We start from the raw sequence: 16,614 nt of genomic DNA, 5'->3' as shown, positions 1-16,614 counted from the left end.
ACCGAGCAACACGGTTACCTAAAGCTAAGATCCACATCATCAGCTGTTACGGGTTCTTTGGAACTGATAACAAATGATTTTAACAAAAAGGAAGAAGCACTACTCAAATGCTGCGATCTGACAAAGGCTTTTGATTGCGTCGACCACCAGATTCTGCCCGCTAAGCTACTTCACTTTCACTCTTCAAGACATATCTCCAGGATAGAACACAAATGGTTTACTGGAAAGGAAGATTCTCGGCAAGAAGACAGATAGGGCAGAGAGTGCCACAGAGATCTGTTCTGTGCCCGGTTTTGTTCCTGATCTATATCAATGACTTACCACAAAACTTAACGGTTGATTTGACGTGCCTTTTCGCTGATGATACTTCGCTGTTGGTGACATCTAGAGACAGACAGGAACTCCTCGGAAGGTCCGAAAAAGTCGAGCTGGAAGCGAAAGAGTGGTTCGCCAGCAATAAGGTAAGACTGAATGAAAAAAAGACGCAATCACTTATACTCACCAATAGAGAGCCAGATAAGGGACATACGATTAAATTCCTTAGTCTTAACATAGATTCCCATCTGAAATGGAATTCACATATAGAATACGTTACAAAAAAGTTAGACACAGGAACCTACCTCATCAGAAGAATAAGGATTATCTCAATGCATGAAGCATGTTAGAATCGCCTACTTCAGCCACTTTAATTGCATACTTCAATATGGCATCGAGGTGTGGGGATCATCGCCTCAAACTTCCAAGCTCTTAATCCAGCAAAAAAAGCCCTTAGAGCTTTGGCATGTGCAGGACCGCGAGATAGCTGCAGAAGCATATTTAAAGCTATGCAAATATTAACTGTGCGCCTACATACTGGCGGCAGTTACCCTTCTGCATAAGAACAAAATGAGATATTCATCTCATAGTGATATCCACCAACATGACACTAGGCAGAAGAACAGGATCGTCATTCCACAGCACCGCATCAAGAGAGCACAACAAAGCAGTAATTATATGTGCATAAAATTATATAATAAATTACCACCAGCCTATTCTGAGTTGCCGTTGCCAATCTTCAGAGGAAAAGTGAAGCGATTGTTACTAAGAAGCGAAATTACGTTTTTTATTGAATATTATTATTATTATTTTCTTGTATTGTTGACTATTGTACGCACATTTCTTTGCGACAAATAAACATTATTATTAATAACAATTTTCTAATATCTTCGAAGGTGGTTTGTAGAATATCGAAATGTATGAAGTTTCACGTCATTGCAAAGGAACTAATTGTACTGGCTGCTATAGATGTGGTAAATATCTTGATTTGTAAGTCTGCTGACAAGCTACTTTGAAAAGTGCCTTTATGCGTTTGGTATGGTTGAGGACATCAACGATCAATAAATTGAAAAACTAAAAATGTATCAAACATGGATTACAATTAATTGAGCCTACAGATGTTTATTTAATGTGCTATGTGCGGTTTATAAATGGCAATAACATTAAAGAAGACCTTCTGTTTTGAAAACATTACTGCAGGAGCGGGATAGATTCTTATCTGAAAATAGTTTTAATTGGCCTAAATGTTATTCTGTAGAGGTCGTTCCATGTCTGGTTACTGTGGAGGATGCACTTACTTCAAGCAAATCACCATCTACGCTGTGGAGCTATTACATTATTTATAGAGCAGCGCTTGTGTGAAAGCATCTGGACCCTACACTAAATCAGGTGCAAATATTGCAGCTTTTTTTGAGGTTAAATGAACTTGATCTGTCTAAAGATATAAAAATATAAAGATATTAAGAGGAGTACTTATCACGGCTAATTATGTGGTTTGAGAAATATTTTCAAAATAAAAATGTCGATAGGTTTTCTTGGATTCAAAAGCCATTAACAGTATTGCTCCGTCTGAATTCACTTCTGCAGAAGAAAAGAATCTTGTTAAGTTATCTTATGATAACTCGATACATGTAGAGCGAAAAATAAATCGTTAGAACAATTTATTACTAGAGCTGAATATTTTTCTGATTTTTGTGACACATGCACATTCGTCATTTAATCAATTCTAATTACAGACTACTATTACTAGTAGTCTAATATATCGGTAATTATTACTAATTACTACTATTACTCCGTGATTCTAATCATAAAACTAATCTCCAAAGAGTCAGTGAGAGTTTTTAGAGTTGACTAACTAACTACTTCCAATCAAAAACATTCCTGCAGTTATTTGATGATGAGCATAGAAAAGCCATCAAATAATTCTCATTCCTACTTCAAAACATTATTTTTCTATTGAGGTATAACAATTATTCTTTAAAAAGAATAATCTCTTATTGTTACCATTTTATAGTCGTAATTTAGATATCATCACAACAGGAGAAATCAAGATATTTGTTTGATATCCAAGCTCTGTCCATGACAGCAGGGTTTTTCGAACTTCTCCGTTATCAGAAAGAAATTTGGTTTCTTAAAAGTGTTAGAAACTATGTAGTAGAGGCTGGATTAAATTTTAAAAGATTTGTAATGTAAATTTACAGTCAATATGGGTTTCAGTGACGAATCTATTTAGTTCTACTACTATTTGGAGCCTTTAATACAACAGCCAGACGTATCTATATATTCATTTTCGAGCTACCCGTTATTTCAAAGGACCAGAAAATACGACAGTTCTTTCTTTCATCCTCGCCCATCGTTTCAAATTAGTCCTTGAGATTCTACCACCCTTGTTGGTGAGCAATTACTTCTTTCACTGTTTGTATTTTGAGATTTTGACATATTACTATGTATGTGCAATGGTGTAGATACCATCTTGTAGTTTCAAAGTTTATTTTCACGACTTAGAGAAGAATTTGTGTTCGTATACCAACACATGTTTCCTGCACATGTTCCTGTTAATAACTAACAACTGGATTTATCCTTTGAATAAATTTAAGAATAGTTGATAAAAGTGGAACATAGATTCTTATTTAATATGCATTCGAAACCCGACGGGTTTTGTATAAGAAGATTAAATTAAAAAGTGAAAATTTAAAAAACAGATCGTAGATAACAACAATTTCCACCATCTGGTTCGAAAATTTTCTCGGTCGTTTCCCATTTCTCGGTTTGATAGTTGAAAATTGTATTACAACGAACGAAATTTATGCCAACCATTTAACCGCGGGCGTTCCACATGAAGTGCTCATGTTCCCATTCCCTTTTCCATCTAACTCAAACCAGACTTTCTGGCTACAGAACAATTTTATGTTCTCACCGTTTTAATTAAGCCTCGACATGCACGTTGCGTCCGGAATGCAAACGTGTAAGAACACAATCTACGTACATTTGCTCTTATAAATTAAAAGGGGAACGTGCATTTTAACAGTATTTTTTAAAAGTTATTTCAATTTAAACTTAATCTCAAATTATCCTTTAAAATCGTTAAGTATTAATTAAATTAATTTCAATTAATGTTATAATATGGGTTAAAATAATTAGTAAAGTTGTTATTATTGATATTCTTGGTTACTAGTTATTAATTTATAAACGCTTTATAGTTTGTTTTCACAAATATATTCTTTGTAAACCTTCCATTGGAATTTTAACGTTCCCTCAAAGTCTTTTGTGTATGCAAGACACACGTGCAATTTAGCGCAGCAGCTTACCGAGACCGTAAAAAACAAAGACCGTTGTTGCAAATTCCGGGGTTGGTAAGCGCATCCGCTTCCTCTTCGTACACTTTCCTCGGTTTGAACGAGGATGATATTTGCATACGACCCTCGTAAGTACGCGCTACAAAACGATATCTTTCGGTTCATTAGGCCTGTTTTATACTGAAATAAACTGAATCAGTCAATTTACATATTACACACTAAATATTTATACTAAAATTTGTGCCGTTGTTGCGTAAATATTTAAATTTTATTGAAATTAAACTGATTAATTCAAGGGATAGAATGGATTATAAACTACAACACGTAGATGGGGAATTCATTTCCTGTCAATAGATCCGATCCTTTGTTTCAATGGCATAGGTCAACGGTTATCGACAGGTCCAAACCCGTAAAATGCAATCGAGCGTGAAATTACTTTTCTGTATCGGACGCATCTTGGACGTGCATTATTGTTTTTGTAAAATGTTTATCTGTAACACACATTCTTACTTGTACTTTATTATTAGTACTTTTTCTTTAATAAAAAGCTTGTAATAGTATCGATTTTCAATGCCTTTTTCAGGTTTGAAGTCATAAATTATGGTTCATTATAGTCTCGAATTTGGGATATGGGATAATCGATGATTAGGATTGCGTCATTAGGTCCATTGGATCCGACGGTTCAATTGAGAACAATTGTAGGCGAAATGTCGCGCATAGGAATAATAGGACTACGACGTATTGCAGTTACACTAATTAATCCTTTGTCTCTTATCTCTCTATGATTAGGTATTAATTTGGAGAAGGGAAATTTCATTATTTCAATTACGTTTGCTTACACTACAACATTTAATAAATAAGGAAAATAAAAAGTAAAGGTGAGTTTTCAAATACCATCAGCACCGTTTCGTTGTAAAACCAGCTGTGCGCGCAAGGAAAAGCAAATTATTACCCAGGGAATTTACTTTAGTTTCATTTGAGTGAACCAGGAGCTTTCCTTTTAGGGTTTCAGGGGGTGCACGGTCTGTCATAAAAACCAAAAAAAAAGTAAATATTCCCTTAATAAAAGTCCACGATTGCAGATTTTGTAACATCATTACGGAAGTATTTATACAGCATTTTGTATTTTAAACATCACATTTAACTTGACTCAAATCATAAATCGGATTTCTTTTTTTTGTTACTAACTAATTGAATGCGATAAAAATTATATTATAGTATATCTCCTTTAAACTTCATATTTCATAAATTACATTTGACGCATTGCAGACCATCCAGATTACAATACATATAGATTATTGAAAATACAATCAATCTCTGTACATATTTACTGAAACAAACAACGTCTGGCAAATAATGTTGATTGGAGCTTTACGATGATTGATTCCACGATCTATTTATCTCAAGATAAATAACTTATCAGTAAGCCACAAATGATAATATTAAATGAAAATCGGGCAAAATATCGTTTTATATTTTCAATCGTTAAATAAAGATATGGTAGTAAAAGATAATAAAGATATAATAGTTAGTGATATGGTTATACAAAGAATTATTGTTTATTAACACCTAATTGTGTAAGATGTGAAAACCATAATTATACTTAATGTAAGACGAAAGAACAAAATAAAGTGCAACCTAGATCGAGTCAACCTCAAAATCAAATAATAACTTCTGGACAGAACTGATTATTTCTATCACGACAACAATAATTTAATGAAACAAATTATTTCTCCGCTAATTTTACAACTGATATCATATTTACTTAACGAGCTACTCCATAGTGAACGAGAGTAGTTAAACTGAATCGAGAATATCAATCTACTAATCATTTCACGTTAAATAGTAGTCATATTAAATAGTTGCAACTCAGTTCTAGTTGAAAAATCTGCCTCCAATTGCCCAATTGGAAGTTATATAGGAAATATAGGAGCACCTCTTAGGTTAACTAGTGATTTAAATTCTAAATTCAAAATTAACGACTCCAGTACTGTCCATCCATCATATATGTATCTAGAAGAACTGTTAACTTTACATAGCATGCAGATTCATGTGCAAAATTTTTACACTTATCGTTATAGATAAGTCGATTGACTAAACTTACTAGATATAGTACTTGCTAAAAACTTAAACTAAACCAAAAGATTAAACTGTGATAGATGAATTAAATTCTATTCATTTAACAGTAAACCTCAGTGTAATCTCAATTGACAGATTAGTTACTCTTCTCTCCACAATATTTAAAGAAGGCTTCCAAACAATAGAGAAGTTATTAATTAAAGAAGTTTCTAGGTTTAGTGATAGTGTTAGTTCTAGTTTTGTGTTTCTTGGTCGTCATCATCACTAATTAGTGATAAGATACTTCATCAGTCAAAAATCATCACTACTGACTGACGTTTTGTTAAGCTGCATTCGACATATTTTAAATAATAAACCTTCTTGTAAGCTCTTTAGCGGTGAATAAACCATAAAAGTTTTAAATCAAATTGACCTTTTAGCAGTGCCCTAATCGATGAAACCTTCTTTTTTGGCTTCCTCAAACAAAGCATTATTTAACAACAAAGCAGGAAATTCGTAGAGAAAGGTCTTATTAATTTCAAAAATTAATTTTAAGGCACTCAAATAAGGAAGCCTTTTTTGATTTTAGAAAGCACAAAGCTTGAGTACTTCTACTGTCAAAACGTATAGGATTTGTGAATTAAAAAAAACTAAAAACATTTTCAAGGACGTTTTCAAAATCCATCAAACTTACTGCCATGAACCTGGAGATTGAATTTTAATTTTATCTCCGTGTCTCCACCTAAAAATACAACTAAAATCGCTATCATCTCTCGATCAATATCCCTAACTATTACTTAAATAAGTTCAGTTTGGTAACACTCAATCAAATTGTCAATGTCGGGAACATTCAGGCACTGTTTTTTATCAAAATCGATACTTTTATAGTTTCGGAACTATCAAGCACTGAATTGAAATCACCCAATCAACACATCTGATAGCGACGAACAAAAATAAAAATCAATCAATGTGAAAATACCCATTTTTCTATTACGTTTTTATTGAAGAAGCACGCAGACAAAAATTGATAGGAACTGCATTTTTCTTAGAACTTAGTCATTAGGATTTCTCATGTTTAATACATTACTTAATTGCACCAATATTAATGTGTAAACGAGCACTGCATTTTGATTTTCCACTAACACAAATTACACCACTTCTAAGGATTTGATCCAACCTCTTGAGTCTTCTGATTTGGTTGGTATTGTCGAGGATTTCTATTTTATTTTATTTTTATTTTATTTTTTTATTTGGGATGCAAACGGGACAAGCCCAGCGAAGCATCCACTAAAAATATACAATATTATAAACTAAAAACAAGAATTTAGCAATAAGTAACAAAAAAAAAATATCAAACAGGTTAACAAAAAACATAGCAACAGAAATAAAATTTAACAAAAAAGTGAAACTTAAGCAAAACTAATAATCAAAAATATTGAAAAAAGAATCAATCAAAAACAGAATTAACGTCGCAAGTCAAACGGCGCACGAGATGCATATGGGAGGTCATTAACCAATTTCCTAAATGTAGACCGGGGAGTAGCAAACAAGTCTAAATCAGAACAAAAATTGTTAAAAGAAAACATGAGACGAGGGACCACGGAGTTAGAAAACGCATTTGTATTAGAACAAGGCACGTAGAATACCGATAATCCTATTAATAATAAATAATATCCTATTGCTTCGACAAAACGTGATGAAGAAGCCGCTATTCATGATTTGGTGAATTTTCTAATGGCCTAACTAACGGCGTTTTCAAAGAGGTTAATATTCGGTTTTTGTTCTGCTTAAACACGTATTGAGTTTTTTGTGCATTTTGGGAGTGGTCATAACAATTATTCTGCTGAAGGGACCATCTCATCGACATATCGCATCATTCCTCTTTATTAACTAGTTTTTCTTCACTCCAGCTAAGTGACCTACCACTTTCTAACTTTTCAAAAAGATTTTGTCTGAATTTAGTTTCATTAATTCAAGTGCAGATTATCAAATTCTTCAACTAACTAGCTAGTCTCCTTACTTGTCTTGATTTCGTTGTGCTTTTTTTGCAAGTCCTCCCAAACTTGATATAAATTCACAAGTGCAATTAGATAATGATTTATTAGATATTCGTGCCTTTACCCAATCGATAATATTCTCGCGAATAATAAAATTAACGCTTTCATTAACAGTTAATTTGTAGTAAAATTTGTTCGCGAGAGGAAAGTTTTAAACACGTTTGATGTTTCATGTCCCCTATTAAAAATTACTCTTTTTAAAACTGCGTAATTACATCGGCATGCTGACTAATTGGGCAATAATTACCACGATGCCTTTACTTACAAAATCGATACATTAAAACTCACATTCGCCTTGATCAGCAAGTAGCGACATGTACAGGACATGACGAATCGCAACAAAGTTTAATTTAAAATTACTTTGACATCAAAAAAAATTAAAAAAGAGAAACATGTTAAGATTATTACAGCGTAACAAATACCAAGTGCTTTGTGGCGATGATTTTGAACATCGATTCTTTTAACGATATATCCCAGTATGAGTTTACTTTTACGAATCATAAATAAGTAAATAGACATAAAATGTACTATTCGAGCAATGAAAAGTCGAAATGGTTGCGTCAAGCGGAACATCAACGACAACATAACGATTTGCCATTTTATTTACAAGAGTTTACATATTAAAGTAAAGACATATTAAATATGTATATTTGTAAATTGTGTTTGTGGTCCCACAATAGAGTCATGGGTCTTAACGATCTTAACGATCTTGCCACTATGAGCCTACATTCTGAAAATGAACTTTCAGTAATGGAATCTTATTTGCATATAACACAGTTTTCTAGTAAGTAATCCCCCAATGTAACTAAGAGTTTCATTTCAATAAAATTAACATCCTTAAAACTTAACTCTCTGCGTTAATTTCCATCGTCAGTCTTTCTTTTCATGGTTTAGAATACCAGGATTTAGTTAGGTTTATATAAATGATAGTAGCGGATTCTTTAGGTAAAAATTTATGGTTACTATAAAATGAATACTACGCATGGTAGGCAAATTTGTGTGTCTTCTATAATATTGTGTTTTCAAATTTAATTTTTTTGTCGATAACTATAGAGCACACAAAAATCGTTTTCACTACATCACATGGAAAGTAGGTTTTCATGAAAAGCTTAAGTATGGATATAGTCAGACTTGGAATTTTCAAAATTCTTGCATCAAGTTTCTGCTCTCAGAATTCTTTTATTATAGTTTGCTTTAGCCAACTTATCCCCTTTCACTTGTTACGCTAACAGATTCTTGTACCTGTATTATCATTTGTTGACTTCAGTGACCTTGAATATAACTGCCTTGATTTGAAAAATGTACAGACACAGAACTATTTTAATCTTATAACAATATTTAACGGTGATTACATTACATTTAGATTTAGATTATGAACTTCTAAATAAATTCAAATTATACAAGGTCCCGCTTTGTTCAATTTGAGATGACTTAGAAGAAATCGTGCATTTGGACAATGCAAAGTCGATTTATTTCTGGATTCCACAAAATTAGGTCGAGATGTTTTCACATTTTTACCTCTTTTGAAACATAACGAACAAATTTTTATTATGTAATTTTCTTGTAATCTAAAAACTTGTGTTTTCTTGTTTCTCTTTTGTTGCAGGATTTATCACGTTTGTAAAAATAAAGTTAGCAACAATTATTAGTAGGAAAGTGCTAGAAAGAATATTAAAATAAATCATTACAATTATTATTATAGATTACAATAAATTTCAATAATACATTTTAAAACTCCTATTTTTTCGGTGCTAACATATTTTCAGGTTTCACCCATTGATCAAATTCATCGGCTGTTAAAAATCCCAATTTTACCGCGGTATCTCTAAGATTAGCATTATCTTTATGTGCAGTAATAGCAATTTTCGCAGCTTTATCGTACCCAATATGAGGATTAAGAGCAGTCACTAACATTAAACTATTTTTCAAATTATGCTCAATTTTCTTTAAATTAGGAGAAATCCCTATTACACAATTATTTGCGAAAGCGATACAACCATCTCCTAATAACTTTGCTGATCTTAATACATTAGCAACCATCATAGTTTTGTAAACATTCAACTCGAAATGTCCGTTTGAACCTCCGATTGTAACTGCAACGTGATTACCCATAACTTGAGCGCAAACCATTGTAATAGCTTCACATTGTGTTGGATTAATTTTTCCGGGCATCATCGAACTTCCGGGTTCGTTTTCGGGTAGGTTCAATTCTCCGAAACCACAGCGCGGTCCGGAACCGAGAAATCTGATATCGTTGGCTATTTTCATGATGGAACAAGCTATAGTATTTAAAGCTCCAGAAACTTCGACCATCGAATCGTGAGCCGCTAACGCTTCGAATTTATTCGGGGCTGTAATGAATGGTAATCCGGTGAGCTGGGCTATTTGCGATGCGGATTTTTCTGCAAAATCCGACCTAGTATTTAAACCTGTGCCCACTGCAGTACCCCCTATAGCTAACATATAGAGCCGAGGAAGTGTATCTTGCAGCCTTGCGATCCCTGTGAATGAGAACAATAGACATTGTTGCGGGGATATATGGAAAATCAATGATGGTTGAGGTAATTTGTTTTGTTAAAAACTTGATTTTAACTCACCAAAATTAATTTGTTGTAAATAACCACTAAATTCTTGTCCTAAAGTGAGAGGAACAGCATCTTGAAGATGTGTCCTACCAATTTTTACAATGTTAGTAAACTCTTTGCTTTTTTTTTCTAACGCATCTCTCAAAGCGAACAATCCCTGAAAAGTGCACTCTTGCAACTCGATAGCTACAGCTATATGCATAGCAGCGGGAAATGTATCATTACTGCTCTGACTCATATTTACATCATCATTAGGATGTACCGGAACTTTCGTTCCTAATTTTCCACCCATCATTTCGATTGCTCTATTCGCAATTACCTCGTTCGCATTCATGTTGGTATGAGTTCCGGATCCCGTTTGCCATATCAAAAGGGGAAAATGTTCCTCGTACAAACTCCCAGATATAACTTCGTCGCAAGCGTGAGTTATATTTTCAACTTTTTTTGAATCGAGACCGTATTGAAGATTGACAAGAGCCGATGCTTTTTTAACAATCCCCATCGCTTGAATTACTCGCAATGGAATTCTTTCGGCCTCGTCGCCTATTGGAAAATTCACCAACGATCTCATTGTTTGCGAACCGTAATATTTGCGGATAGGGACGCGAACTATTCCCATTGTGTCAGTTTCTATTCGAAAATCGTCCATGATATAAACGTTTTAATTAAAATTTTGACAAACATAAATCATCAATATCATTAAGAATTGTCAAAATGATAATTAATAAACGTTAAAAAATACGTCCGAAATTTTATTTTTTTAATAAACTTATAAAAAGTGATTATTAAGTATTAAAATAGTGGTGAAATATGTAAACCTTACTTATTTTCACTCTTTCTGGTGCGATATTAAAGATGTAAATTGGATTTTAAATTGAAAGATATTTTTCCGCAGAAACGAAAAGTTCTTTAGTTTCAAAGAGCCACTTTAATTGAAGGATGCTTTTACGATGCCTGGAAATAAAAAAGAGACGTTCCTACTTAGTCGATAAAATAGAAATCAAATTAAAAGGTGGTGAGACAAAAAGTTTAAATCAAACGATTTTATAATTATTCTAACTTTGAGTATTTCGATATTAGGATTAATTAAATAAACTTGTTAGGAATTTTAATTAGAAACCCTTTGTCATCTACTACAAACGAATTTAATTAGTAGGAAATGTTTGGAATGGTCAAAGTAATTTAAATTACAAGTATTGTCTATTTGAAGTGATGGTTGTAATAGTTTACTAAATTTGATAGTTGCTTGTTTATTTTCTGAAACAGAAACGTAATTAAACTCAATGAGATGAGTTGGGTTGGATTCTTAGTTTCAAAGATCGCAAAATTCTTCTCCAAGCATTCCACTTTTGACATTTCCATGGTTACGGAGTTGGAGTGGAGAATATATTTCGTTTGATCACGCCGAGGGGTTAAAATTACTCTTGTAAGTGACCTTTGCTGAGGTCGTGTGCGATCTAATCACTGCTGTATGTGTCGTCCAATTTTATGTTGGGACGCTATCAATTGCTTACACCACAAGCCACTTGGGTTTACTCAGGCGAAAATACAGATTCTTCACTATGTTTAATCGAGGTCACTTGGAGCCGAGGCATTGTAATTAAAAGTAACAGAACAGGGAATGTAGAATTTTTGGTCATTAAGACGATCCGTTACAGTTAATAGTGATATAAAGGGTTTGTTAAATTCTATTGACCTTCCTTTTAGCTCCTAAAAGAAAGTTAAAACGTTGTTGTCTGTTTTCAATCTGCGCTTCCAATTTCTCTTTGACCACGGTTAAAAATAATTTCATTGTTAAATTGTTGTGGTTAGAAGTGTTATTCCTCTCATTCTTCTATTTTAGTTGTTTCGTCAGTACTATATAATTGTTAGAAATAGTTCTCCCATATTTCTGTCCGGATGTTTTTTGTTTGTACATTTTTTTAGCATTTTCCACATTTTCCTCTGGGCTCCATATAGGTCGTGGTATTTTTAATTTCTCTATTTTTCGAAACTACACCTTTAGCTCTGTGAGCGCAGAAAAGCTTAACTCCAAACAGGCGGCTAATCTAAAAACTCTCTTTTATCCAGGCTTAGGGCCGGCAGTGACAACTGACGGCCTACTTGATCCCCGCATCCTCTGCCCCAGACGAAGTTTCATTATAATTGATAAATACATTAAGCCGTACATAAATTCTCTGTAAGATATATTTGTTATTACTGATTGACTGCTATATATTTAAAAATTAACTTCTATGGAAGTCACCATTCGACTTTCAAACATATTTTCCAGTTTTTCAATTTACGTTTCAAGAAATGTATTCACTTCATTTTGATTTTTCACATAAAATTCTTTATGCAATTTATCCACTAGTTTATTCACTACTTCATTTTTTACTAGAATTAAAGTGTTATTCATAAAGGTGTTTTAGTAGACTCCAAAAAACAGGACGCGATTGCAATTGCCATCGCGACCTATGGGATCACCATCTGGGGCACTTCGTCGGCTGTGGGAAGGGTGTTCCTACTGCAGAAGCGTTGTATACGTGCTCTGGAAAACCTACAAACGAAACAAACATGTAGACCGTCATTTAAAAAATTAAATATACTTACATTACCGTGTGTATATATACTTACATGTTTATATTATGTACACAGCAGTGAACATTTTAAAAGAAATAACTTTAAACACGAGTATAATACTCGTAATAAACATTTGTTAGAAGTCCCATTGCACCGTCTAAATTTGACCAGACAGGGCGTCGATTATCACGGCGTCAAACTTTATAATAAATTACCACCTAATGTAAAGATGTTGTCCAACACGCGATTTAAGGTATATGTACGTAATTTACTAATAAAAAAATGCTATTACTCCTGTGAGGAATATTTTCAGGACACTGACTATTTTATTTGTTAACTTATTGTTGTTTGTTAACTTGTTTGTTATTTGTACTCCATCTGTTTGTGAAGATATGATTGTAACTGTAATGACGTTTCATGTAATGTTTATTGTATGAATAAAGAACTTTTATTATTATTATTATTATTATTATTAGAATATTGATTTACTTTCACTAAGAATTCGTTTTCTTGAGAATCAAGAATATTTGTATACTTGCTTTGAGAATATGTGGTTTTTCTTCACTCAACAAAATGATCTTCTTGTGGATATACAAGAATATGATAAGCTGGAGCCAAGAGTAATAATCTTCGTTTAAGAATATATTTCTTTCAGTGTATACGCTGCATCCTGAAGTAATTGTGAAGATAGATCAAATCATCTCATTCCCAAAAAAGGATATCCATTGGTTCTCAGATGAATTCAAGTCGGTCGGTTACCAGAATACATTAACTTTTTATGGAAAAAGAAAAATTTGAGACTTGAGAAATGTAAAATATAAGTTTGACTTAAAATATTTGAACATTTGAAACAAAACCAGATAAAGCTCAAAGTGATTTCCAACAAATAGCGGAAAAGATTATGCAGCAAAATGAAGACCTTCAACATGAAGGTCAACAAAAATAAAATAAAAGTTATGGTAGGTAATAGACAATGAACAAAGGATGGAAATAGAAATCGATGAAACAAATATTGAGTAGGTGACGCATGTTATGTAGTTAAGGGGATTGACTATTGAACTACAATTATGTTGGAGGGTCACTTACATACGATGACACTAGACAAATAAAGCAGGTGTGGAGGGCTATGTTGGAACAAGGAGGGAAGGAAGATTACGAGAGACTTGAGCCAAGGAGGTATTGGATATCATCGACAACAGAGAAAAAACCATGCAGGAAGCCAAAAGTCTGGCAAAGAATAATAAAGTTCGTATACGAAATTGAAACAAAATTGTCACATAGACGTATCTTCAGATTGAGCAAGAAAGATAATTTAGCATTACCTGTAGAGGTAAATAAGTAAAGTTTCCATAAATGATAAGAAGTTGCAGAATGCGGCGACGGTCCTTCATTGCATACTAAAGGAACATAGACCATTTTACTGATAACTAACATTCCATGACCTTTAAAAATTCATAACGTTTAAGTGTCAACTTGAGATTTTGAGCATTTGCATAATATTTAGCCGTACGATACCTGTATTGCTCTAGGTTCTAGTTTATTTCTTCAATTTCATGGAATTTTCTAAGTCCACCAACAAGAATATTCGCGGGTAGATACCTTTTAATGCACTAGTGGGAGATCGACTTTATCAAGTCATATGCTTACTTTATTTAAGATAGTTCCGTTAGCCCTTTCACTCACCTATTTTGCTGAAGGGTATATAGCAATGTATATTCAATATTTGTTAGCCTTTTCAATCACCCGTTTTGCTGAGGAATGTATGGTAATGTATAATCTATATTCATACCCTTTTGTTGACTAAAATTTTTCAGCGGTAAATTCTCCGTCGTCATCCATTCTTATTATTAACCAATTATTGTATCCTTTTGTTTTCAAATATCTAATGTAGGTTATTAAATCAAATTGGCCTTCGCTCTTTGTCTTTAATAAATACACTGTCATAAAGTGAAAAAAACTCGTTTATTATGACCAAATAATATTTCTCTTCATTCCCTGTTGATGTACGGATTGATATTCCAATGTCAGCATGGAAATTCCCTTATTACCTTTAATCTTGGTAATTTTTGACTTAAAAAGTGTTAAATTGTTCTGATAGATATCCATCTTATTTGCTTTTCGATTCATAATATATTCCTTGAAATCCTCCTGAATTAAGCGTAATTTTGATAATCTATGCTTTCGGGTTGAGCACCCTTTAATTTTAATTCGGCATCCAAAAGACGTCCTTTTAGGAATCCCATCGTTATTGCAGATGTTGCCGTATCAATAGCACTGATAATAAATAACGTAACTTGGTCAACTCATCTAATTTTACACTTGCTGCTTCCAACTCTCAACAAGTTTTCCACTTTTATGGAATGATCTTATAGGTCATCAGGAATCAATTCTAACATAAATAAATACATTCAATGATACGAATATAAATCGTTATAATGAGGATAATCGTTTAATTTATGCCACTTACATAGTTTAACAGGTGAAAGTCTCTCTTTTAATGAAACCCTTTCGACCCGTTTCGAGTTACTAGTTTCAATTCGCTGAGTGGCAGGATGGGGTCTCTGAGGAGTATATGAACATGTAGATTAAGTCATCAAGTTGTACTTGAAGTTCAGGTGTACCCAAATAGTTTCCATGTACCCCATCAGCATATGTAATCCAACTACGAAAATTTATAATAAGTTTCAAAAAGTCGTAAAACAACGCAATTCGTATTGTTTAAACTTCAAAAACGTGTCAAGTTAAGAAAAATATCCAACTTGAATTGCTACTTTTTTTGTAATAAAAATTATCTTCGGAGTAGTTTGTAACTTTTAATTGCTTGTCAGATTCGTAAACGTCCAAGCGGAACATTTCAGTTACACTACGCGACAAAATCCAGAAATTTTTAATTGGATCAGAATGGTCTTGAAATGAAAACGTAAAATGTGTAAATCTAATTTTTTTATATATGTCTTGTTTAAATATCTAAAGCTCAGGAAATATTTCGCGTTTTATGCTTTCCTATTTCGTGTTCTTTTTTATGAGCCAACGATGAAGTTGATGGATAAACCGCAAAACTCGAAACGACCACGTAAAAGTTTGGCAATTTGTTAATGTTGCGCAACCGATTTAATTACACGGGCCGGGTTGCTTTCCATTGCCGCTAGGAGTGAGAGGATGGGTCTAAATTCAGTTTTATTAGTTTCGTCGAAACCGACTGAAGCGAGAGAGCAGATAGAAAGGAGCAAAACGAAAATTACCCGACCTATTTGTACTGCTTATTTACTATCTAATTTGAATTAGTAATAACACAAAGTTGCATTATCATAATTTGATTTAAAATAAGATTAAATAATTCAATTGCGAATAATCCATAGATGTGAGGTGATATATACGCATATTCATACATCAAAAGATTCTTGTCCTATTGCAGTTATATCAAATGCGTTTCAAGAAAATTAGCATTTAGATGGAACGAGCTCGTTTCGCATACTGTCGTGCCGATGTAATTATGTCCCCCCACAAACCGGAATCTACGAGAAGACATAAACCGCACGCTCATTATCGTTCTAAAACGTTCACAAATAAATTCCGCTCACCAACGATGCCGATGACTTAATACGATAAATTATTTTTAAATGAAACTTTTTTTTCTCAGTGAGTATGTGGATTATACGTATATCACCGTAATTGCCCTTATGCTGGTTGCGGTAAACGCGAGGAGTGCCATTTTGTGCAGGGACTTGAAGAACAAAAGGT

The 16,614-nt window shown here is 33.2% G+C and overlaps 2 protein-coding genes across 8 annotated transcripts in view; one reads left to right on the top strand and one right to left on the bottom strand.

The window, feature by feature from the left end:
- The window catches only part of LOC111414869 (NMDA receptor 2), a 165,273-nt gene that overhangs the window by 79,627 nt on the left and 69,032 nt on the right, over positions 1-16,614 (top strand). The gene's annotated exons all lie outside the window — the stretch shown is intronic.
- LOC111414870 (fumarate hydratase, mitochondrial-like) lies at positions 9,063-11,023 on the bottom strand. Of its 2 annotated transcripts, XM_071196231.1 has the most exons (3): positions 10,324-11,023; positions 9,452-10,227; positions 9,063-9,385 (listed from the first exon to the last, which is right to left on the bottom strand). In XM_071196231.1, exons 1-2 carry the CDS (start codon positions 10,958-10,960, stop codon positions 9,464-9,466), a joined length of 1,401 nt encoding a protein of 466 aa, XP_071052332.1. In that variant the 5' UTR covers positions 10,961-11,023; the 3' UTR covers positions 9,063-9,385; positions 9,452-9,463. The 2 variants fall into 2 exon arrangements, with proteins under 2 accessions (XP_071052332.1, XP_022902097.1); XM_023046329.2 differs by lacking the exon at positions 9,063-9,385 and having other exon boundaries at positions 9,398-10,227.

The sequence above is a fragment of the Onthophagus taurus genome, chromosome 1, assembly GCF_036711975.1.
Source record: "Onthophagus taurus isolate NC chromosome 1, IU_Otau_3.0, whole genome shotgun sequence".
In the NCBI taxonomy this organism is placed as follows: domain Eukaryota; kingdom Metazoa; phylum Arthropoda; class Insecta; order Coleoptera; family Scarabaeidae; genus Onthophagus; species Onthophagus taurus.
The sequence above is the reverse complement of the archived record's forward strand: the minus strand, read 5'-3'. Positions and strand labels throughout refer to the sequence as shown.